The 26,574-nt window shown below is 41.0% G+C and overlaps 1 protein-coding gene across 1 annotated transcript; it reads left to right on the plus strand.

Moving 5' to 3' along the window:
• oip5 (opa interacting protein 5) lies at positions 1-26,574 on the plus strand. Its single transcript, XM_059990056.1, has 6 exons — positions 1-61; positions 14,788-14,920; positions 16,789-16,855; positions 16,991-17,113; positions 24,650-24,731; positions 24,916-26,574. The coding sequence occupies exons 1-6, from the start codon at positions 23-25 to the stop codon at positions 25,060-25,062; spliced, it is 591 nt and encodes a 196-aa protein (XP_059846039.1). The 5' UTR covers positions 1-22; the 3' UTR covers positions 25,063-26,574.

The following is a 26,574-nucleotide window of genomic DNA, read 5'->3' on the forward strand; positions in this document are numbered from 1 at the left end:
CCGGGAGGAGACGGGTTTTTGAATGAGCGCGCTGATGGCTGTTGTCGGCGAGGCGAGCGGGGTAAGGAGTGATATCCTGAGGGCTCTGCCTTTCTGTTTGCACCGTCGGGGCGGGAGGTCCGGGGTAGGCACTCGGCTCGCATAGGTACCGTCTGTGACCTGATGGTGAGCTGTACGACGCTGTGGAGCCGGCACTCAGAGTGCACAGCTCTGGTCGCCCAACTATAAGAAGGATGTTATTACATTGGAAAAGGTAGAGAAAAGATTCACGTCACCGTGACTGGAGGGCTTGAGGAATGAGGGGAGGCTGGATCTTTTAAAATGCATTTTTTGAATGTTCATAAAACTACACAGGAAAATACACTTATGTCTCTTATTATTATTTTTATTGTACCGTCAAACCACATCATACTCCCAATGCAGGGTTTCTGTTTAAAACACCCCTTTAAAACAAACCATGTGTTGTTTGACTTGCTGAGTTCCTCCAGTAGTTTGTTTAATGGGTCAGATTACAGCATGTGTAGCCTTATCTCCAATACATATACGCTTATATTATTATATATTTTAAATATATATATCATCAATTCCTCTCTAGACAGCACCAGGTCTTTGAGAGGCTGTTACTCAGGATCCAGCCCCTCAGTGCCCAGTGTGCTCCTTCCCTGCAGAGCCTTCGTAGTGACTACAGAGGATATCATCAACATAGCCCTGTACCCTGAGGAACGTGCCGGTCTGACAGCTTTCCCTTAGGTCGGCAGCTCTCAGATTTCACCTCGAAGGCCTGCAGGCGGTTCATTGGAAGATTAAGCCCAATCTGTGCTTTGCAGTCGAGGTCTGGTGATAAGGGAAGAATTGTTCTGATTTGTCAGAATGGGATGAGGGAATATTTGAGTTATATTTGGGTTGTTCTCTTTGGAGTGAAAGATTATTAGTTTTATATGCCATATGTACATCGAAAGATACATTGAAATGTGCTGCATGTGTCAAGTCATGTCAAATCAGTGAGGATTGTGCTGGGTAGTCTGCAAGTGCTCCAAGCTCCTGGCATCTGCAACTCACTAACCCTATACATCTTTGGAATGTGGGAGGAAGGTATGTGCCACATATGTATGTGGGAGGAACGTATGTGACACATACGTTCGAATGCTGTTCATAGAATTCAGTTCAGCATTCAACACAATCATTCCTCAGCACCTGATTGGAAAGCTGAAACTGCTGGGCCTGACACCTCCCTCTGCAACTGGATCCTAGACTTCCTGACTGGGAGACCTCAGTCAGTCCGGATCGGGAGCAGCATCTCCAACACCATCACACTGAGCACAGGGGCTCCCCAGGACTGCGTGCTCAGTCCACTGCTGTTCACTCTGCTGACCCACAACTGTGCTGCAACACACAGCTCGAACCGCATCATCAAGTTCACCGATGACACGACTGTGGTGGGTCTCATCAGCAAGAACGACAAGTCAGCTTACAGAGAGGAGGTGCAGCAGCTAACGGACTGGTGCAGAGCCAACAACTTGTCTCTTAATGTGAACAAAACAAAAGAGATGGTTGTTGACTTCAGGAGGGCACAGAGTGACCACTCCCCGCTGAACATCGACGGCTCTTCCGTTGAGATCGTTAATAGCGCCAAATTTCTTGATGTTCACCTGGTCCCTCAACACCAGCTCCATAGCAAAGAAAGCCCAGCAGCGTCTCTACTTTCTGCGAAGGCTGAGGAAAGTCCATCTCCCACCCCCCATCCTCATCACATTCTACAGAGGATGTATCGAGAGCATCCTGAGCAGCTGCATCACTACCTGGTTCGGGAATTGCACCATCTCGGATCGCAAGACCCTGCAGCGGATAGTGAGGTCAGCTGAGAAGATCATTGGGGTCTCTCTTCCTGCCATTACAGACATTTACACCACACGCTGCACCCGCAAAGCTAACAACATTGTGAAGGACACCACGCACCCCTCACACAAACTCTTCTCCCTCCTGCCATCTGGCAAAAGGGACCAAAGCATTCCGGCTCTCACAACCAGACTGTGTAACAGTTTCTTCCCCCAAGCCATCAGACTCCTCAATGCTCAGAGTCTAGACTGACATCTACATCATTTATTATATTGTAATTTGTCCTCTACTGTGCCTATTGTCTTGTTTGTTAATTATTGTACTGCCCTGCACTGTTTTGTGCACTTTATGTAGTCCTCTGCAGGTCTGTAGTCTAGTGCAGCTTTTATGTTGTTTTACGTAGTCTAGTGTAGCCTTGAGCTGTTTCAGGTAGTCTAGTGTTGTTTAGTGTCAGTTTAGGTAGTCTAGTGTGAGGTAGTTTCATGTAGCACCAGGGTCCTGGAGGAACGTTGTTTCATTTTTACTGTGTACTGTACCAGCTGTTTATGGTCGTAATGACAATAAACTTGAAACCGGAGCACCAGGAGGAAGCTCACATAGTCACAGGGAAAATAACAAGCTACTTACAAATAGCGACAGGAATCGAATCCCTTCAGTGATCGCTGGCGCTGTAAAGTGATGTGCTAACAGCTTCACTATTGTGCTGCCTGTTTGAAGAACATAGAACAACATAGAAGAACAAAGCTACCTCTGACTCTTCTTCCCACCCCCATACTATTCTCCAATCTTCTTAAAGTTATACTGTATTCTTTCGTATTAACCATTAGTACCTTGGAAAAAGGGCACTGGCTGTCCACTCCATCAATGCATCTTGTACACCTCTCATCTTCTTTCGGTCTGAAGAGAAAAGTCCAAGCTCGCTCATTGTTTCCTCTGAAGACATGTTTTCTAATTTAGGCACTACCTGGTGAACTTCCCTGCACCCTATCTAAAACTTCCACATCCTTCCTTAAATGAGGGGACTAGAACTGCATACAATACTGTAAGCAAGGTCTAACTGAAGTTTTATAGAGCTGCAACATTAACTCATGGCTCTTGAACTCAATCTCATGAGTAATGAAGGCTGACACACCTTCTTAACCACCCTATCAACTTGAGTGACCACTTGAGGGATCCACGGATGTGGACTCCAAGATCCCTCTATTCCTCCACACTGCTAAGATTCTTGTCATTAACCTTGTCCTCTGCATTTAAGCTTGTCCTTCCAAAATGTATCACTTCACACTTTCCTGGATTGAACTCCATTTGCCACTTCTCAGCCCAGCTCTGCATCCTGTTTCTGTCCCGTCGTAACCTACACCAACCTTCTACGCTGTCCATGCCACCACCAATGTTCATGTCATTTGCAAACTGCGAGCTCACTCTTCCACTTTCTCATCTAAGTTGCTTATAAAAATCACGAAGAGCAGGGGTACCAGAACAGATCCCTGTGGAACACCAGTAGTTACAAATCTTCTGGCAGAATATGCTCCATCTACTCCACCCTCTTCTGGAGGTTGAAATGACATTTTATAGCAGTTGACAAGGTAATGATATGTTTTGAAAAGTAGGTGGGGGAGAGGTTTCAATTCATGTTGTTCATGGAGTTGTAGCGACTTATACCACAAGAACAGACCCTTTAACCCACCAAGCCTATACTGGTCACCAATTTCCCATTTATATAACCGTGCATTGCATTGTTTTTTCTCAGCAATATTTTTATTAGTTTTTTAATTCAAGAAAGCATAGTACAAAGGAGGTTTGTGCAGTACCTAACAAATGTACAATTCACATCTATGAAAGAGATGCACCCATAGTACGATCATGCTTTGGTTGCCTCCCTGCCCCGACCATCCCCTCATCTCCAAGCCATCATTGCATTAGCAAAAATGGTTAAGCAGAACCTTTATCCCCACAGAGCTGCATTGGTATAGAGAAGGTGTCTTTTCCTAACACACAAACTGTTGTATGTTTACACGTCTGAGTTCGTAGAATTTTAAAATGCTGAAAGTCAGGGAGTTATGTGCAGAGGAAAGGAAGAAGGGATGAACCTGTAGTTTGGCTGGGAATTCTGAAAATATTCAAGAACGGTTTCCCATACCTTTTGGAACTTTATGTTTGAATTGAGGGTTGGATAGTGGATCTTCTCAAGGTGTAGTCTGGACATGATGTCTCTAAGCTACTGAGCGTGGGTGGGCGGGGTATCATCCCTCCACCTGAGCAAGACTGTGCGTCTGGCCAACAGAGAAGCCAAAGACAGTGTGCGACGTTTAGTTGGACTTAGGTGCGTGTCCCCCTCTCCGGAGGTGTCGAAAAGAGCAATCAAAGGGTTAGGTTCCAGATTGTAATTAAGTATTTGGGATAGAGTTTGGAAAACATCTCTCCAGTATTTTTCCAAGCTAAGGCATGTTCAGTACATGTGAATAAGGGAAGCCCCACCCCTTTTGCATTTGTCGCAGCAGGGATTGACATCTGGGTAGATGTGAGATAATTTAGTTTTAGACATGTGTACGTCCTTGAACTGTAACAGGCAGTGGTGGGCACATAAAGGGGTTGAGTTAACTAACTTGAGAACTGAATCCCATACATTGTTTGGCAGTGAAAATTTAAATCTTGCTCCCAGGCAGTTTAACTTTTATCAAGGGGGGCTCGCCTCAGAACTGCTAGCTTGTCACAAATAGCAGATATTAGACCTTTGCACAATGGATTCATGAAGAGAAACATCAACGATGTTTGTGCTAGGTGCCTCAGGGAAGTTTGATAACAAAGGGATGATAAAATGTCTAATTTGCAAATATCTGAAGAAATGAGTGTTGGGTAAGTTAAACTTTGCAGACAGTTGTTCAGATGATGCAAAGCAGTTGTCTATAAAAAGATCTTTAAAGCGCCTGATGTCCTTTTTATAGCAGTCTTGAAATGTTGGATCATGTATAGAAGGCTGGAAGAGGTGATCATGTAGAATAGGACTTGAAAGGGAGAAGCCATAGAGACCACTATACTTTCTGAGCTGAACCCATACTCTCAGGGTGTGCCTGGTAACAGGATTAGCAATTGCTTTAGGCGTAAGAAAAGGGAGTGTGGATCCAAGAAGTGTAGAAATACAGAAATTCTTAATAGAATTCAGCTCCATTGCCAACCATATTGGGCAGTCAGATTGGTTGTGGAAATGAGACCAAAAGATGAGATAGTGTATGTTAGCTGCCTGGTAATAAAAGTGGAAATTAGACAGAGCCATACCCTCAACACTTTTAGATTTTTGAAGATGGACTTTATTCAGTCGGGGATGCTTGCCCTTCCATAGGTAGGATGATATGACTGAGTCCAGCGAGTCAAAGAAGACTTTAGGAATGAAAATTGGTATGGATTCAAAAAAGTATAAGAATTTAGAAAGGTTGTTCATTTTGACAACATTAATTCGGCCCATCAGGGACATAGACAGTGGTGACCATTGTATTAGGCTCTGTTTAGTATAATTTAACAAATTAGTGAAATTTCCTCCAAAAAGGAGCTTATAATTCCTTGTTACTGCAATGCCAAGGTAAGTAAATTGGTTATTTACTACCCTAAAAGGGAGGTTATGGAATTCTGATGCTTGTGCTTTTCCATTTATTGGAAAAAGCTCGCTCTTGTGTAAATTAAGTTTATATCCTGAAAACAGGCTAAATTTGTTAAGGAGTGAGAATATGGGGGGTAAGGAGGTGATCGGGTTTGATATATAAAAAAAAATAAAAGATCATCAGCATAAAGAGAGACTTTGTGCTCAATTCCTTCCCTCCAAATCCCTGTCACAACTATGGAATTGAATAGCCGGTGGCTCTATGGCCAGATCAAAAGTAACGGGCTTAAGGGGCACCCTTGGTGGGTTCCACATTTGAGACTGAAAGGTTGGGATTGCTGAGAGTTGGTCAAAACAGAGGCAGTGGGACACAAGTATAACAGTTTAATCGACATGATGAAACTTTGTCCAAAATCAAATTTTTCTAACACAGCAACGAGGTAATTCCATTCCACATGGTGGAATGCATCTAAGGAGATAACACATTCAGGAATCCCAACTGAAGGTGAGTATAAGATATTTAAAAGACGGCATATGTTTTTTAAAAAAAAGGGAGGCGGTTTTTGACAAAACCTGTTTGGTCTTCAGAAATAATAGAGGGTAGGATGTTCTCCAATATACGGGCCAGAACTTTAGCTGAGATTTTGACATCAACATTTAACAGAGAGATTGGCCTGTATGACGAGCGCTCTGTTGGATCTCTGCCTCTCTTCACTAGAAGAATAATGCATGCCTCATTAAATGATGCTGGCAGTTTACTTTGTTTAAACGAATCTGATAAAACCAAGGTTAGTTGAGGTGAGAGCAGTGACGAAAATGATTTAAAGAATTCTACAGGGAACTCATCGGGTCCTGGAGATTTACCAGTCTGCAGTGCTGAGATGACTTGAGGATATTTCCTCTGATGATATTGGCTCATTCAGTCTCATTTTGAGATCAGGAGAGAGCATAGGGATATTTAAGCTATTTTAAAAATTCTCTACCTAAATGTTATTATTTGGGGATTTAGAGGTGTAAAGTTGGGAATAAAAGTTCCTGAATGTGTCGTGTTGATTTCAGAGTGATTTGAGGTGATGCTTCTGTTTTCCTTTCAAATTTTTGTGATGTGTTGTTTGGCTTTGAAGCCCCTTAATTGGTTGGCTAAAAATTTACCAGATTTGTCACCATGAATATTGAACTGGCTCTTGCTCTTCAAGATTTGGCGTTCAATTGGGTGAGTGGAAATAAGGTCAAATTTAGTTTGGAGTTCCACTCGTTTTTTGTGCAGCTCTGGATTTTTAATTTGAGCATATTGTTGGTCTGTTTCTTTAATTTGATTGGCTAGGTCAAGTCGTTTTTTATGGTTCTTTCTTTTCATATTTGCAGTGTAGGAAATTATTTGACCCCTGAGGTATGCTTTCAGAGCATCCCAAACAACCAGGCTTGAAGTTTCAGGTGACGTAATGATATTAAGGAAAAAGATTATCTGGTTCTCCATAAATTTTATGAAGTAATTATCTGACAGTAAGGTCAAATTAAGACGCCAATGTTTATTTATTTGAGGAAGGCCAGGAAGAATTATAGACAGGACAACCGGAGCATGGTCTGATATCACTATGCTCTGATAAGCACAGGAATGGACCTATGGAATCAGCTGATTATCAATTAGAAAATAATCAATTCTAGAAAAGGTGTGATGAACATGTGAGAAGAAAGAATATTCTCTCTTATTTGGGTGGAGAAAGTGGCATACATCAGCGATGCCATAGTTGGAGATGGAGGACTGAATTGATGAGGCAGATTTGCTTAGTACTCTGGGAATAGGAGACGATCGATCCAACACTGGATCTAACCAACAGTTGAAGTCTCTGCTTAGTATGAGAAAGTACAAACTCAAATCAGGCAGCGCAGAAAACAAAACGTTCAAAGAAGTCCATATCACCCAAGTTAGGAGCATATATGTTAGCCAAAGCTACCAGTGTGTTATATAATTTCCACGAGACAATGACAAAACGGCCGTTTGTATCTGATATTTTGTTGTGGAGTTCAAAGGGAATGTTTTGATTTATGAGAATTGAGAACTCCCTGGCTTTAGCCTGAGAAGTGGAGTGAAAGTATTGCCCCGCCCATTGTGACATAAGACGGGAATTGTCAGAACTGCGAATGTGTGTTTCTTGTAGAAATGTAATTGCTGTGTAAAACTGTTTGAGATGCAAGAACACCTTCCTTCTTTTAACAGTATGATTCAGCCCCTTGACATTCCAGCTCACAAAATTTAATGGACTAACCATTCTCCTTTAAAAAGGATACAGGTTGATAGGCATAAGTGGTATCACGTTTTTGGGTATTAGCTCTAAGGCAAAAGTGTAATACAAAGAGAAACAGGGCAGAAGTAAATCCTGTATAACATGGACTTCTAAGGGTTCTTAAAACAAAACCAGCATTGGAGTATCTTCCCCCCCACACCCCCAACCCACAAGACAAGAGGTAAAAGGAAATACTCTCACGAGAGAGAGCAGACTGAATGAGTATTACTCCACCTATCATGGCAGTCAGTACCTAACACAACCAAGTCAGACCAGACCTCACCGTCCAAGCACTGCAAACGTTACCTGGCAGAGGGTATGGGAAAAAATATGAAGAATCCAGTATAGTGGGGAGGCTATCAATGTATTTCCATGCTTCATCTACCAAGCATAGCCGCTTCTTGTCACCGCTGGGAAATGTAATGCGGAGTCGTGCAGGATATAGGAGGGAAGGCCTGAATCCTCGGTTTTTTAGCTCCATCATTACTTCTCTATATTTGGCTCGCAGGCTCAAAATTTCAGGAGAATTGTCCTCCACAACCCGAATCTGCTGGCGGTGGTATTCTAACTTCCCTCACCGCCGGGCCTCCCTAACCAGGAGATCTTTAATCTGGTAGCGGTGAAATCGAAGAATAACTGGGCGCGGTCTCTGTCCTGGGGCTGGTTTAGCTGCTAGTGAGTGGTGGGCTCTATCGATCTCTGGCAAGGATGGGAGCGTCGTGCATCCCATTTAAAAAAAATAATTCTACCAGCATTGCCCTTTTAATTCTTCCCCAGATTCTATTCCTTGCCCGCATATTAGGAGTAATTTACAGTGGCCAATTAAACTACCAACCTTTCTATAGGGGCACAATTGAGAGTATCCTGACTGGCTGCATCACTGCCAGAAATGGGAACTTAATCGCAGGACTCTACAGAGAGTGGTGTGAACAGCCCAGTGCATCTGTAGATGTGACCTTCCCACAAATTGGGACATTTCCAAAGACAGGTGTATTAAAAAGGGTGCGAAGGATCATTGGGGTCCCAAGTTACCCCAACCACAAACTGTTCCAGCTGCTACCATCCGGGATATGATACTGTAGCATAAAAGCCAGGGCCAACAGTCTCTGGGACAGCTTCTTCCACCAGGCCATCAGACTGATTAATTCATGTTGCCACAACTGTATTTCTATGTTATATTGACTATCCTGTTATACATAATATTTATTATAAATTACTATAATGCTCATTTAGATGGAGATGTAAAGATTTTTACTTCATGTATATGAAGGATGTAAGTAATAAAGTCCATTCAATTCAATTCACTTCTATGAGGTGTGGGTGGAAACCTGCATTGTCACAGGGAGAAAAAACAAACTCCACATCCGATGTCAAGATTGAACTTGGGTCACTGGGGCTTAAAGGCAGTGGTTGTATTGGTTGTATCAGCTGTGCCAAATCGATGGTACAAAAACTAGGAGACATTTGTTCAAGGCGGCTGGGTGAGATGAAGGAAAGTGTTTCTCCATGAGTAATAATGATATTGCTGTCTATGAGGCTGAGTAGATGGAAATGGTCAATGATGTCTGAAGGGAATTGAGAGAACTAACCATACAGTGAGATGGGGCCATCTGGGTTGCTCTTTAGAGGACCATCATGGAATTGACAGGCTGAATGGATCCTCCATAATGACACTGACTTGGACTCATGGATTGAAATAGCTGAGATCATTTCCACTCAATACTGTAGTTATTTCAAGATAATCAGAAAAGTCAACTTGTGACATGCTTACAGGTTCAACAAAAAGCTGTTGTTTGTTCTCTTTTAAATTCTGTCATGTCCTTGAACTCTGGATGCCAGTTAAAAGCTGGTTTGCATGGAGCCTCAACTCTAGGCATTTAGATAACTGTTCAGTTTTTTTTTGTTTATTGAAAATATTCTCCTGTTGGCAAGTGCACCTTCATTCATATTTTAATAAAAACTTGGCATTCCTCTGGAAAGCTGTTGAAGGTGGTTCAAGAACTGTAGAATATGTAGAACAGGTGTTCTACAGGGGCACAATTGAGAGCATCCATACTGGCTGCATCACTGCCTGGTATGGGAACTGTACTTGCCTCAATCACAGGACTCTGCAGAGAGTGGTGCTGAAAGCCCAGCACATCTGTAGATGTGAACTTCCCACTATTCAGGACAGTTACAAAGACAGGTGTGTAAAAAGAGCCTGAAGGATCACCCGAGTCACCCCAACCACAAACTGTTCCACCTGCTACCATCTGGGAAACAGTACTGCAGCATAAAAGCCAAGACCAACAGGCTCCAGGACAGCTTCTTCCACCAGGCAATTAGACTGATTAATTTATGCTGATACAATTGTATTTCTATGTTATGTTGACTGTCCTGTTGTATGTACTATTGATTACAAATTACTATAAATTGTACATTTAGACGGAGACATAACGTAAAGATTTTTACTCATGTATATAAAGGATGTAAGAAATAAAGTCAGTTCAATTCATAAATTACTAAAGCATTTTAGAACCACAGCAATAGGTGGAGTTAAGATGCATAACACTAATAGTCTCGTGAATAAGAGTAAGAGTATTCAAAGGTTGAATGTTCTATTCCTCGTATTCACTAAACAGGGAGCATCAATTGCACTAGCACTTGTCCTGCATGGTTGTTCCACTGGAAAAACTATTTGGTTAATCAATTTTGATTCCTTGATATATGCATAAATAATGCTATTTCATGGTATAGAAAGACAGGGAGAATTGCAAATGCTGGAAATCTAGAGTAGCACAATATGCTGGAGGAACTTGGCAAGTCAGGTTGCATCTGTGCAGGGAACTGAACAGTAGATGTTTTGAGCTGAGACCCTCCATCAGGACTGGAAAGAAAGTGGGCAGAGGTCAAAATAAGAGGGAGAGGTTGGTGGGGAACATGATAGACAGGTGATTGGAGACAGGTAGGTAGGTCTCCTCCCCTATGATTCGATCTTGTTCTGCATCTGCCTCTTCCACCTATCACCTTTTACATTCTCATTATTTCCCAATTCACTTCCCACCTCCCTATCTCCACCACTCACCTGGATTTACTTCTCACCCAGAAACTCCTGCTTCTCCCCCTTCCAAATCCTTTGTCCTCTTCCCAGTTCTGGTGAAGGGTTGCAGCTAGAAACATCGATTCTTCATTTCCCTGCAATGATGTGGCCTGACCTGTTGAGTTCTTTCAGCTTTTCATGTGTTGCTTCATGTTACAGAAAATTGTGATTTGACCAGTCTTCATGAAATGCAACTCTCGTGTAGTACAGGTTTGCCTCTATCGAGATCGGTGGTCCCCTAACCTTTTTGGGTTACTGCCCCCTTGGCTTTTGGACCACATCTCTCCTCCCCCCCCCCACCCCACCTTCTTTCTGGTCATTACTAAAATACTATAAACAATTTACATTTATGATGCTTAGTGAAAGAAAACAGGAACTGTAGACTCAAAGCAAAAATTATTCACATCTATTTAAAGATATAAATGGTTATTTCTTTAATTACAGTAAAATCTATTTTCATCAACAGTTTAGTAGTCCAACTATTCACTACTTCAGTGCTTTTTCACCTTTCAGTGACATGAATGGGCTTGATACAGTGATATCAGGTTATCAGCATCAGGCTGAATGTCACTTGGAACGAATTTCAGATCCCCACATTCAGCAATTTGCAGTCTTTTTCGAAGCTTTGAAAGAAGTTGGGCAATTGTACTGAAACTGTGCTCTACTAAATATGATATTGGAAAGGCAATAAAGAACATCTTAACCTTTTTCCACAGTGCAGGTTAGTGTTTAGAGATTTATTTTTTTCAACCAAAAGTCTTAATTTTTTTTAAACCTTGGCTTCAGCTCAGTCTTTTTGTAGTGAGATCAGTTTTTCCTCCATCTTCCCTGTTAATTCCTCATTACAAGTTTTCAGGAATGGATTTACTACCAAATCTGGAATTTGAAGATCATCATCTGGTATTCTTTCTTTCTCTACCAACGCAGAGAGGCTCGGAAATTGGAAAGGGTCCTGACGGCTATTGTTGCATTTAAAGGGGGTTAATTTGGACAGAAGTGTGGAGGCAGCTGATTTGACTTTGATAAGATTCACATCATTTCCTTGCGATTGAAGATTGATTTAATCAAACTAGGTGAACAATTCTGCCTAATATTCTTGAGTTGATTTTTGAAAGAATCTTTAAAGTCTTCAAAGAAATTTATCACAGTTTGAAAAAGCACAAAGCATCTCAAGCAGTTTCTTTTTGAGAGCCATCTGACTTTGTGCAACAGGAAGCATTCAACCTGTTCATTATTCTCAATACAAAGCTGTCGAAATAGTTGATAATTCAGAGCATTGGACTTAATTTTATTTACCACTGTATTTACCAATTTGTGCAACTGATCACTTAGGGTTTTTGTAACAAGAGGTTGTCTGTGAACAACACAGTGAATGGTAAATATGTCAGGTACAGCTTTTTTCAAGGAAGTAATAACCCCAAGTCCTGTCATTGGTGCCCAAGCAAGAATGTTGGTGAGTGGAATGTCCTCCTCTTTGGAAAAGTTGCTGAGCAACCTGAAATATTGATTTCCTCTTTGTATCTGTGTCTAATCATCTTGCAAATAACAACTCTTGAACCATGCTTTCATCTTTTATGAAGTGAACATAACCAAGAAGCAAAGATTCATTGCCTGGCAAAGTTGACTCTTGCAACTGCAGAGCAAATTCTATTGTCCTAAGTATGTTGCACAATGCTTCTTCCACATGCTGAGACATTTCGGACAGTTTCAAAAAATTGTTGCTGAGCAGAATCCTTTTCATTATTTGATTTGTGCAAAACCATATTCAGAACCTCTCTTACTGCTGGCAGATTTTGCAATTAAATATTGTATGAAGCACGCAAATCATCACTGTTTGGTTGTGAGGTGCTGGTAAATGTGTTTTGAAGTGTTTTTGGTTCTGTAAGTTTTCACAATGTGACTGAAAATGAGCCAAAGTCTTGTTTGCTTTATCAGAGAGTATTCCCTTCAAATGTTCAAGGAGTCTGGATGGTCTCATTTTCTCATTTGAGAAAAGCTTTTCACACAACAGACACATTGGCTGCTGTTGCTTGCTTGGTGCTGGTATAAATTCATATTTGAGATATTCCACACTATAATATCTATATTTTTTGGTCTGCTTCTGCCATTTTTGCTATGATTAATGACATAGTCAATTGACTATTATTTAAATCCAACCTCAAGTACTGTGATCAATAAAGGAGAAAGTTATGATGCCATCAGATCTCAGGCAAAACCAGATTCTCTGATGAAGGTACAATAAAGTGGGACAGTGATATCTTGATTGGGCCGTGGGCTAGAGAAAACTATTTGAAAGAGCAAATTCTGAACTTTGCCCCATTGAGATCCATCCCTTAATTCACATGAATTGCGTGTGATTTGAGTATAGGAATCATACTAGCTAACACTGTACTACCATAGCAAGTGGCAAAAATGCAGAAGCTGGATCCAGAACTAACATGATTTCTTCAGTCCAGAAGCAGAAATGCCACATTGCTTTGCAACAACTATAATGTGCTTTGAGCTAAGTCTAAGAGAATAGTGGGTTTTCAAAAGAAATTACGTGGTTATTGCAATCAATTAAGAGGCACTGGGAATCAAATGCTTGTAATAAAGAATTCATTTCTTGAATTAAGCCTGTAATCCTTTAGTAGCCCCCCTTGCTACTGAGTGTCTACCCATTGGCAAAGTTCCCTCTAATTTGTAAAGACTAGAGTGCCCAAAAATCTTGCGCTGTGCAGTTTTTTAACTAGTGACGCCATGTGCACACTGCATAATTATAAAAATAGTATAAGTGAGCCAGTTCTAAAATCTGTAGATGAATAATCAGAAAACTTCACATTGTCAACATTGTCTGCATCAGAAACCAGAAAAGCAAATGTGATCATGTACGATCATGAAATATACTTGACATGCCAACGAGGTAGAGGGTGACAACCTTTAGTGTGCAATTTAAATTCCTTTGTCTATGAGTAGCAAAAGATGTGTGTGCTCATGTACCTTAGAGGGAACATTGCCCACTGCCCTCTTTATCATTATTGCCCTTGTAGAAACTCCCACTGCCCCCAGGGGGTGATATTGCCCACTTTGGGAACTACTGATGATCCCAAATTCCATTATAGGGCAAGAGAGTGGCAAATCAAATACAATGTTGGAAAATGCATGGTCATGCACTTTGGTAGTAGAAATAAATGTGCAGACTATTTTCTAAACAGGGAGAAAATCCAAAAATCTGAGTCCTTGTACAGAACACCCTAGGGGTTAATTTACAGATGGAGTCAGTGGTTGGTGAGAAAGGCATATTCAATGTTACCATTTGAACAGTTTTGGGTTCCTTAGGTAAGAAAAGATGTGCTTCTAATGTTGAAAGCCTAGACAAAGTCGATGTGAAAAAGATGTTTCCCACGGTAAGGGAGTTCAGGACAAGAGGGCACAGCCTCAAGATAGAGGAGTGTCCATTTAAAACAGAAATGCAGAGAAATTTCTCTAGCCAGAGAGCGATGAAGTTGTGGAATTTATTACCACAAGCAGCTGTGGAGGCCAGGTCACTGGGTATATTTAAGACAGAGCTTGTTAGGTTCTTGATTGGACATGGCTTCAAAGTTTATGGGGAGTGGGGCTGAGGAGGGGAAAAAGGGATCAGCCATGATTAAATGGCAGAGCAGATTCAATGAGCTAAATGGCTTAATTCTGCTCCTATGTCTCATGGTTGTCTTATTAAGAATAGAAAGAGGTGTTGATAAATTTGTAACAATTCTTATAGAAGCTTACTGCATATAGTATGTCCTTGAAACTTCCTGTATATCATGTTGCAATGTGTAATATACAAATGAATTTTAATTCATTTACAGAATCAAACATTTAAAGAGTAAGTGGCAGTTACTTTCTTGCATCTTTGCTAAGCAATAAGCAACTGTTTATGTTCAATATACTTAATAAAATTGTTTAATTTGTACATCTCAGTTAAAATGCCTGTTGACCATTTTTCGTATCTTCTTGTAAATCTTTTCTAGATGGATGAAGAGATGGGTTTCCTGGAGTTGGACGACTGTGTGATATTCCAATGCAAGAAGTGCCACACTGTGTTAGGAGATTCTCTGCAGTGCTGTGGATCGAACGCAACTCTCAACGTGCTGATGTGTTTAAGTAAGATGTGGGTGATTTCAAGCTTTTTTGTAATCTTGCCTTGGATGTTGAATGGCTGTTGGGCCTGAGTGATTCTGGCTATCAAATATTGATGCTTCACTTCAATTTCCACGTATTTCCGTGATTTGATGATACTTAAATTGGGTAGTAACCAACTTCTTTCTGGGAGAATTAAGGATCTGGGGTGGTGCATGAGCACTGATGCAGAAATCCTTTGAGAAGTATATTTGTTCCACTTTGATGTCTATTTGCTTCTTCATGGTCCTTTCCTATGTATATTCTCTGTGTGTAGGTGCTCTTTATCGTCATTGAATGTTTGTGGGTCTGTAAAGTTTTGGTTTGTTGCATGAGGAGAGATTAAGTAGATATGGGACAATACTCTTTAGTTTTAGATAAATGAGAAGTGATTTCATTGAAACATGTGAAGTTTTTACAGGGCTAGATATGTTAGATGAAGGATGATACGTCCCCTAGTTAGGAGTCCGGAACTAAAGGTCAGTGTCTCAAAATAAAAGGCTGGCTATTCAAGCCTGATTTTATTTTTTATTTATATATATATATACAACTTGATGAATGGCTGTGCATGTACAGGGAGCAGAATGAGCCAATTTTTAATTTCTTGTATTTTATGAGTTGTACTGCTATGAAGCCAACTGGAAGTTAGCCAAATGGAACAACTGGTCCTTGAGTAATCTGCTAATGCGAATACCTATATAAACCTGAAGTGATCTGGTATGTCTTTGATATCTCCTCAACTTTCTTTGTTTTCAAAGAATAAACCCAGCGTACCTACTTTGGTATATAGCAATCATCATTGAATGTTTGGAGATGAGCAGCATTTATACAGAACCTACATTATATTCCATGCCTTTGTAGTCTGTCTTCATTATGAATCCTATGTCTCTTATGTGCTGCCGCTTTCAAGGTTTTCTGGCTATCCAGATTCCTCTGTTTTGCCATGTAGTTTAGAGCTATGCATTGGTTCTCCAATTTATTTTGCATTAAATTATCTCTGCTTTTTTCTGCAATTTCATCTGCAAGATCATTTTATAATGCTTATAAGCTCGATATCAACCTTCAAATTTGGAAATGCTTCCCTTCACACACGTTTATGTCATTACTATATTTCTTTAAGAAAATACAGTGGTGTCTGCTTATTTCCCAGGAAAACATAATTATCTTAAATACTTAAACACATAAACACCATGTAACACTACCTTTAAGCCAGTTTCCTGTTTTATTTATTATTAGCTCTTTTAGCCTTGCTAGCCCTTTTTAATGCCTTATAAAAATCTAAATTAGCAGCATTTCATTCTTCATCCATTTTTGTTACAGAATCAAAAGGTTCAGTCAGGCAAATCAAATGGGAGTTTCTTTTAAATAACCCATGTTGACCCTCTTTTGATTAATTCAAACTTCCCAAATTATTTAAAAGTTTCCTTGCCGATTCTAAAGGATTACCACAACTGAGTAAATTGACTGGCCTGTATTTGCTGCCATGACTTCCTTTTGTTGAAGATTTTCTATTTCCCAATCTTAGACATCTTTCTGTGTCTAGGGAGAATTGAAGTATCTCAAAATGCCACCTGTAATGTCCAGTATCACTTCCCTCAAAACCAGGTTTACCTCAACCTTTCTAGATAAAATTTTACTTTAAACATAACCACCCTTTCTAGTAACTCCTCCATACGTTGGTCTCTAATCCATTGTCTCTATTAGCTTAAGCTTTGGCTGGACACTTGGTCTTTGTTTATCCCAAATAATAACATTCTGCTTCTTTACAGGGGATTATTTCTTAAATACTGTGGTACTTTTTAATTAAGAAGTATTAAAATAATCAAAGATAATTTCTGCTGACTTGCTTTCAGCGGTGACAGAGGATGTGCGTCTGGATCCTACTACTTTTGTAGGGTATGAAGGGCCTCTGACAGAATGGTAAGGCTATTACACATTAACTTTCAGAATGCCTTCAATCATAGAAACATAGAAAATGGGACAACTACTGCATGTCAATTAATCAGCAATGTATTGCTAAAGGGGTTTCTTTATGTGGTTTTTTTTTGCTTGTAGTCTTTACAGGTCCCTGTACTGCAGCTTCTGTAGAGTCAATGTGGGTTTTGTACCTGTCTCTACAACAGATCTGTACACTCACCTGCGTGGACTGTACTGTTTGGACAAGACAATGTTGCACTGGTGAGTAGAAAACAGCAGGATTGCCTGATGTCCATGCATACGTTTGAACAGTACACATTCCTCTTTTGTCTCTGATTTCTAGCAAATACTAAGTTCTACATCACACAATCCCCGCATGTTATTTTGTCCTTTTTCTATCTGTAACTGCTGGCATGGAAAACAATTATGTTACCTAATATTTAATTGGTTTGTTATTGTCACATGTGCCAAGATGCAATGAAAAATTTTGTTTTGTACGCCATCCTTGTAGGTCATTGTGACACAGCAGTAAGGTAGTATAACAGAATGTAGAATAAAGCTGTTACAGTTACAAAGAAAGTGCAGTGCAGGTAGACAATAAGGTGTAAGGGCCATGATCAGATAGACTCATCCTATTGTACTGTTCTGTCTCAGAACAGTTTTCAAGCTTTTATATGATTTGTCTGATGGAAGGAGGGAGAAGAGAGAGCGTCTGGGCTGGACAGGATCGTTGATTAAGTTGTCTGCTTTACCAAGGCAGCGAGAAGTGAAGCTCATAGGACAAGGCTGGTTTTCCCTGCAGTTTCTTGTGAACTTGGGCAGAGCAGTTGCCGTTCCAAAGTATGATGCCTCTGGATGTGATGCTTTCTATGATGCATCTACAAAAATTGGTGAGGCTGAATGGGGACATGCCATGTTTCATTGGCCTTGCAAGGAAGTAGAGATGCTGATGTACTTTCTTGTCCATACCATCTGTGAGGATAACCTTTGTCTACATTCAATCACAAACATTCCTTCTCTATTTCTGCATTCAACAGATCCAAAATTTGGCTTTGATATAGGAAGTGGTGCTGGAGAGTTGTCTGTACCCAGTGGTGTACCACAGGGATTGGTGCTGAACCTTTCATTGTTATTTTATTTGGATGCAAATGTCTATAGTCCACAGCTTATGGACTCACTTTCGGGGACATTGCAGTTCATGTCCCATGTATTTTTGTTTTTACTGCTTATTTTTTGCTATTTGCGTGACTTGAATGAGATGCTTCAGCGCTGAACTGACTCTACAGCTGTGACCTACAACTGTTGACACTGTGCTGGACTGGTTCCACGGCTGTGACCTCACTTCAGGGGACTCTACGGTTAATATTATTTGTTTGCTTTTTATTGTTTGCATTTGTTCTTTTTTCACAAATCGGGTGTTTGGTGGTCTTGTGTGTGTTTTTTATTCAAATAGGTCCCATTGTGTTTCTAAGTGACTGTCTGCAAGAAGACAAGTATCGAGGTTGATAGTTGGTGCATAGGGTAATGAAGGTGTTTAGCTTGCTTGACTTCATAGGTAGCGGTATTGAGTGTTACGATTCAGCAACAATGAATATAGAATCGAGACTTTTTTTTATAATAAATAAAACATTTATTAAACAGTGTTTTTAAAAAAAACCCCAAAAGTAAACAAATGACTAACTTAACCGGAACTCGGCTGCTATACGGCAGCTTAAATGGTTCTTAATACGAGAAATACGAATTCAGTTATTTAATGTAGTAGATGCAAAAGTCCAAATGATTTACACAGTCAGTTAGGAAAGACTTTCCTTGAAGAGGACAGCGAGGCTTGAGAGGAAGTGCGGCTGTGGCCATTTTCAAATTGTCCAATTGTTTCTCAGATCGGAGTTCTGAGAGGCGGGACTGCGCAGGCGCGTGAAGGAGGCCCGGGAAGGAGGGAAGATATATAAAGAACGCCGCCTTAAGAAGCGGGCAGCGGAGTGAGCTGGGCGCAGAGTGTAGGGCTTGGGCTCAGAAGGCTTAGGCGGAAGAGGGCACAGTAGGCTTATCTTTTAGTTCTTGTATTTTCAGTTATTTGGGAGGTATGAGTGTGAGGGCAGCTTGTTGTTCTCGGTGTCGGATGTGATCCTGGAGTCTCCGAGCCTCCCGGACGTCCACATCTGCGCCAGGTGTGCCGAACTGCAGCTCCTGAGGGACCGAGTTAGGGAACTGGAGCTGCAGCTCGATGACCTTCGCCTGGTCAGGGAGAGTGAGGAGGTGATAGAGAGGAGTTACAGGCAGGTGGTCACTCCGGGACCACGGGAGGCAGATAGGTGGGTTACAGTCAGGAAGGGGAAGAGGCAGGTACTAGAGAGTACCCCAGTGGCTGTACCCCTTGACAATAAGTACTCATGTTTGAGTACTGTTGGGGGGGACAGCTTACCTGGTGGGAGTGACAGTGGCCGAGCCTCCGGCACAGAGGACGGCCCTGTAGCTCAGAAGGGTAGGGTTAGAAGAAAGAGGTCCATAGTAATAGGGGACTCAATAGTCAGGGGCTCAGTCAGGCGTTTCTGTGGAGGTGACCGGTAGTCCCGGATGGTAATTTGCCTCCCTGGTGCCAGGGTTCGGGACGTTTCTGATCGTGTCCAAGATATCCTGAAGTGGGAGGGTGAAGAGCCAGAGGTCGTGGTACATGTAGGTACCAATGACATAGGAAGGAAAGGGGAAGAGGTCCTGAAACGAGAGTATAGGGAGTTAGGAAGGCAGTTAAGAAGAAGGACCGCAAAGGTAGTAATCTCGGGATTACTGCCTGTGCCACGCGACAGTGAGAGTAGGAATAGAATTAGGTGGAGGATGAATGCGTGGCTGTGGGATTGGAGCAGGGGGCAGGGATTCAAGTTTCTGGATCATTGGGACCTCTTCTGGGGCAGGAGTGACCTGTTCAAGAAGGACGGGTTACACTTGAATCATGGGGGGACCAATATCCTAGCGGGGAGGTTTGCTAAGGCTACAGGGCGGACTTTAAACTAGTAAGATGGGGGGGCGGGAGACTATTTGAGGAGTCTATGGGAGAGGAGGTTAGTTCACCAGTGGAGCAAGTAAATAGACAGTGTGTGAGGGAGGAAAGGCAGGTGATGGAGAAGGGATGCGCTCAGCCCGAAGATGTAGGGGAGAAGAAAGAAAAGGATAATAAATTTGAATGCATTGTTAGGGATGGAAATAGAGGAGGAGATGGAGAGTATCTTAAATGTATCTATTTTAATGCTAGGAGCATTGTAAGAAAGGTGGATGAGCTTAAAGCGTGGATTGATACCTGGAATTATGATGTTGTAGCTATTAGTGAAACATGGTTGCAGGAAGGGTGTGTTTGGCAACTAAATATTCCTGGATTTAGTTGCTTCAGGTGTGATAGAGTAGGAGGGGCCAGAGGAGGAGGTGTTGCATTGCTTGTCCGAGAAAATCTTATGGCGGTGCTTTGGAAGGATAGATTAGAGAGCTCCTCTAGGGAGGCCATTTGGGTGGAATTGAAGAATGGGAAAGGTGCAGTAACACTGATAGGAGTGTATTATAGGCCACCTAATGGGGCGCGTGAGTTGGAAGAGCAAATGTGTAAGGAGATAGCAGATATTTGTAGTAAACACAAGGTGGTGATTGTGGGAGATTTTAATTTTCCACACGTAGACTGGGAAGCTCATTCTGTAAAAGGGCTGGATGGTTTAGAGTTTGTGAAATGTGTGCAGGATAGTTTTTTGCAACAATACATTGAAGTACCGACTAGAGATGGGGCAGTGTTGGATCTCCTGTTAGGGAATGCGATAGGTCAGCTGACAGATGTATGTGTTGGGGAGCACTTCGGGTCCAGTGATCACAATAGCATTAGCTTCAATATAATTATGGAGAAGGACAGGACTGGACCTAGAGTTGAGATTTTTGATTGGAGAAAGGCTAACTTTGAGGGGATGCGAAGGGATTTAGAGAGAGTGGATTGGGTCAAGTTGTTTTATGGGAAGGATGTAATAGAGAAATGGAGGTCATTTAAGGGTGAAATTATGAGGGTACAGAATCTTTATGTTCCTGTTAGGGTGAAAGGAAAGGTTAAAGGTTTGAGAGCACCATGGTTTTCAAGGGATATTAGAAATTTGGTTCAGAAAAAGAGGGATGTCTACAATAGATATAGGCAGCATGGAGTAAAGGAATTGCTCAAGGAATATAAAGAATGTAAAAGGAATCTTAAGAAAGAGATTAGAAAAGCTAAAAGAAGATACGAGGTTGGTTTGGCAAATAAGGTGAAAGTAAATTCGAAAGGTTTCTACAGTTATATTAAAAGCAAGAGGATAGTGAGGGATAAAATTGGCCCCTTAGAGAATCAGAGTGGTCAGCTATGTGTGGAACCGAAGGAGATGGGAGAGATTTTGAATGATTTCTTTTCTTCGGTATTCACTAAGGAGAAGGATATTGAATTGTCTAAGGTGTGGGAAACAAGTAAGGAAGTTATGGAACCTATGACAATTAAAGAGGTGGAGGTACTGGCGCTTTTAAGAAATTTAAAAGTGGATAAATCTCCGGGTCCTGACAGGATATTCCCCAGGACCTTGAGGGAAGTTTGTGTAGAAATAGCAGGAGCTCTGACGGAGATCTTTAATATGTCATTAGAAACGGGGATTGTGCCGGAGGATTGGCGTATTGCTCATGTGGTTCCATTGTTTAAAAAGGGTTCTAGAAGGAAGCCTAGCAATTATAGACCTGTCAGTTTGACATCAGTGGTGGGTAAATTAATGGAAAGTATTCTTAGAGATAGTATTTATAATTATCTGGATAGACGGGATCTGATTAGAAGTAGCCAGTATGGATTTGTGCGTGGAAGGTCATGTTTGACAAACCTTATTGAATTTTTTGAAGAAGTTACGAGGAATGTTGACGAGGGTAAGGCAGTGGATGTAGTCTATATGGACTTCAGCAAAGCCTTTGACAAAGTTCCACATGGAAGGTTAGTTAAGAAGGTTCAGTCGTTAGGTATTAATGCTGGAGTAATAAAATGGATTCAACAGTGGCTAGATGGGAGATGCCAGTGAGTAGTGGTGGATAATTGTTTATCGGGATGGAGGCCGGTGACTAGCGGGGTGCCTCAGGGATCTGTTTTGGGCCCAATGTTGTTTGTAATGTACATAAATGATCTGGATGATGGGGTGGTAAATTGGATTAGTAAGTATGCCGATGATACTAAGGTAGGAGGTGTTGTGGATAATGAGGTGGATTTTCAAAGCTTGCAGGGAGATTTATGCCGGTTAGAAGAATGGGCTGAACGTTGGCAGATGGAGTTTAATGCTGAGAAGTGTGAGGTTCTCCATTTTGGCAGGAATAATCCAAATAGAACATACAGAGTAAATGGTAGGGCATTGAGGAATGCAGAGGAACAGAGAGATCTAGGAATAACTGTGCATAGTTCCCTGAAAGTGGAGTCTCATGTAGATAGGGTGGTGAAGAGGGCTTTTGGAACGCTGGCCTTTATAAATCAAAGCATTGAGTACAGAAGTTGGGATGTAATGCTAAAGTTGTACAAGGCATTGGTAAGGCCAAATTTGGAATATTGTGTGCAGTTCTGGTCACCGAATTATAGGAAAGATATCAATAAATTAGAGAGAGTGCAGAGACGATTTACAAGGATGTTACCTGGGTTTCAGCAATTAAGTTACAGAGAAAGGTTGAACAAGTTAGGTCTCTATTCATTGGAGCGTAGAAGGTTGAGGGGGGATTTGATCGAGGTATTTAAAATTTTGAGAGGGATAGATAGAGTTGACGTGAACAGGCTGTTTCCATTGAGAGTAGGGGAGATTCAAACTAGAGGACATGATTTGAGAGTTAGGGGGCAGAAGTTTAAGGGAAACACGAGGGGGTATTTCTTTACTCAAAGAGTGATAGCTGTGTGGAATGAGCTTCCTGTAGAAGTAGTAGAGGCCAGTTCAGTTGTGTCATTTAAGGTAAAATTGGATAGGTATATGGACAGGAAAGGAGTGGAGGGTTATGGGCTGAGTGCGGGTAGGTGGGACTAGGTGAGATTAAGGGTTCGGTACGGACTAGGAGGGCCAAGATGGCCTGTTTCTGTGCTGTGATTATTATATGGTTATATGAGTAATAAATTCTCTTACGTGAAGTTACTGCTGATCCCAGCTGAAGTATGCCTTGCCCGAAGGATTTACGATGAAGGAAATAAAACAGCTCAAAGACACTGACCTTACCTTGGCAAAACCCTGCTCCAGTCCTTTCTGCTCTTTTCGGACTATCTTGGATTCAGGTTACTAATTCCTTCAGAATGAGGATCAAATAAGGTCGAACCTGTTTTACCGCCAGCAACACCAACTTTTCTCGATCCGTCGGGTTTCCGTACTTCAATAAATTCTTCACTCTCCAACTGGACTTTACTGGCAGCGATTTTCAGAACTGCTGGCACGACGATTCTTACAGTAGGAATTAAAACTCCACTTTTAAACGAAACTGCGTCATAAAATCAAATATGCAGCAGAACGGAGTCACTGTCGACTTAAGCCACGAACTGACTTATGTCACAGGGAGGGGTTCTCCTTTTATACCCTGTTGAAAGAGGCCATCACATGACCTCTCACTGGTGGGAAAATTACGTCACTCCACCATCACAAGAGCAGCAGAGCCTCAATTACATCATGGTCATGTGACAGTCACAAGATACCCAGGGGTACGTAACATGAGTATAAATGGAACATTCTGTTGCTACTGTATAAAAGGCAATGGTTAGGCCACACTTGAATATTGACTGCAGTTGTGATCACCAAATGATCAGAAAGGGTGTGGAGAGAGTGCAGAAGAAAATCATCAGGAATTGGGGGCTTACAAGGAAAGATTGTTTAGGTTGGAATTATTCTTATTGGAGTGCTGGAGGCTGAACAGTGACCTTATAGACATTTATAAAGTTGAGGGGATTAAATAGGGTAGTTAGTTTCTTATCAAGGGTTGGAGAGTCTAAATTGCATCTAGTAATTTCCTTCAGATCTTGATACCTCATATTTTGTCTTTTCTTATGCCTATGCAGTCCTTTTTCTACCACTTATTGTTCGTAATTACCTATCAGTTGAAATACTTATTGATGCATGCAAGAGGTGTGGTGGGGGAGCTATTTACCATGTCAAGGAGCTTTCATTTGTTTACAGTGCTTCTAAGTACTTGTCTTTGAATTTTCTCCTCCCATGTGATTGATTCTTCATTTTTAGTTGAACTTTTAATTCTTCGTTGGTGGTGGGGATGAAGATGTGGTACCACTTTTTTTTCTGTTGATGTTGTACTGTTACAGCTGGTGTAAATCAGACTTGCACCTCAAGCTTTTTTTAAAATGTTTGTGACCAACTTTAAGGATTGAGAATTGATATTAACATTGCTTTTATCGTAGTTAGTGGGTTCCAGCAATAAAATGCTTGAACCCAATCTAATCTTTCAGTACAATATTGAGGGAACTACACTACCTGGAGTGTCATTCTTTGGGTTAACATTAAATTCAATGCAGAAGTAAAAGCCTAACTGCATTCTTGGCCATTTGTAGAAATCTTGTAGCAATTAAATGAAAAGAGTTATAATGTTCCTTTTCCAACCATCATCATGACAGAGCATTCAAACTGAATCATTTGCTCTTTGTAAGAATTTTGTTTGCTTGTTTTGACTACCCTTCTAACAACCCTCATGTTGCAAAAAGAATGATGGTTGGAGTGATTTTTCATATTTTGGAAGTGAATTGAAGTATGTTTATTCTTAGAAACAAGTCTGCAAATTCACTGTAACTGTGTTAACTTTCAGCTACACATTACAGAGCGATTCTCTCATTGAAGCCTCAGCCCTGAAACTTGAACCACAGCGCTTAACCCCGTACATAGGAGAGGTAATGTTCATTTCAATGACCTCTGTCCTAAATCTGAAGGAAGAAAGACTGGCGGGTGGAGCTAGGATTGCCTATGAATTGGATTACTATTTAACCCTTGCCTACACCAGCCTGTGACAAAGACTGTGCTGGTTTCTTTCTGTGAATTGCACTCCATTCTGACTTATTTCTCTCTAACTTCTAGTTGAAAGCGCAGATCGTTGAGACATACTATCGTCTGATGGCTGCAATGACGATGCTGGATGAGTTGGTTGAAGAGGAGTGTGGGCTCAGGCCTAACACTTCTGCGTTCAAACATGAGTATAAACCAGAGATGAACTATTGGGTTTAGGGTCCTGTTCCAGTTTGGACTGTGGGAGGTAGTACCACTGTAAATTAAATCACTCTTGACTGGAGCTGTTGATGGTATTAGAAAGGAAATTTCACCTTCTCCAAGGAATTCTGGCCTTGTGAATCAAAACCCAACTAGTGAAGAAAGCAATACTACCTTTTAATCGTGTGAGCACCTTCCCCCACCCCCCCACGTTATGATGTAATCCAAATCTTGTTGCATTTGGATTAGATTGTGCCTGAACTGGTGCCTAAACAGAATTCTAATAACTCAGATTATGTTCCAATTGCGAAGATTTTTGCTTTGTTCAACACTGTTCAATTTAGCAAGCAAACTGCTTTAAAAATGTACTAGCTTGAATTACAATATATTACAGTAAACAAGCTGTGTAATGAATGATTTGAACAATTCTCTGCTCTTGTATTTTTCCTGTTTTGTCCTTGGTATATTTAATGTTTTTTGGAATAACTGTATGCCCTGTTTTGTTCCACAACAGAATTTGTAATAAACTAAATGTCTGTTATTCTTTTACTATTTTACTCATGAGCCCAGGTCACGTCTTTTTCTGATATTAATTATATTGATTATCTGATATTAAACATGAATTTAACAGAGCTCAGCCACTTCTTGATGAATATTTATTCCATGACAAAAATCTGAAGGCTTAGTTTAACTGGGAAACAGAATTGTTGGTTTGTCCTTGGGTAACAGCAACTGATCTGTATGTTCTTCAAGTGTCGCCTTCAATTTTTCTTCAGTGTGAGGAGTTTCATGAAGGCTAAAACTTGACAGGTCCAATATTTGAATTTTCCTTCATGTCCATTGTGCCAAGGGGTGCCCCAGCCTTTGACTAAGTTGTGCAGAATTTTTCAGAATCAGGTTTACTATCACTATCTTAAATGATGTGAATTTTGTTGTTTTGCTAGAGCAGTACTGTGCGAAGATGTAAATCATGTACAAGTAATATAATTAGTAATGTTCATTGATCATGGTGGTGGAGGGGAAGTTTGCCCAGCAGACCTACAGGAGCAAGGATACCCATGGACACTAGATGTTAGATGTAGTTTCATGTCTGTGGAACATCAAAATTACAATGGTTACTAAGGGGAAAGCTTCACTGAAAAGTAATTTATGCACAGACGAAGGTCAAAGCAGAAGAGCCGTTAGTCCCAAGTAGTCCGTACAATTGTTTATGCTCTGTTACCTGACTGCTGCTATCGAGTTTCTGTCATTTCCTAATGGTAAATGTCTTGTCAATCACCATGTAAGATCAGAAAATAAATGGAGAACACAGAAGTCTCAGTGTATCTATTCCTTACTCTGCAGATGTTTCAGATCAATGACTTGTGAGCAAGGTTAACTGTTCCTTGCTCTGTATAGATGTTACCTGGCCTGACTATTTTCAGCATTTATTATTTCCACTATTTACAGCAATTTCTGTTATTAAATAACTGTGTTCTGTATTTATTTTGAGTAGAAATCTATATTTTTGGCAGGATAATTTAGTTACAA

The sequence above is a fragment of the Hypanus sabinus genome, chromosome 2 (genome assembly GCF_030144855.1).
Source record: "Hypanus sabinus isolate sHypSab1 chromosome 2, sHypSab1.hap1, whole genome shotgun sequence".
Lineage (NCBI taxonomy): Eukaryota > Metazoa > Chordata > Chondrichthyes > Myliobatiformes > Dasyatidae > Hypanus > Hypanus sabinus.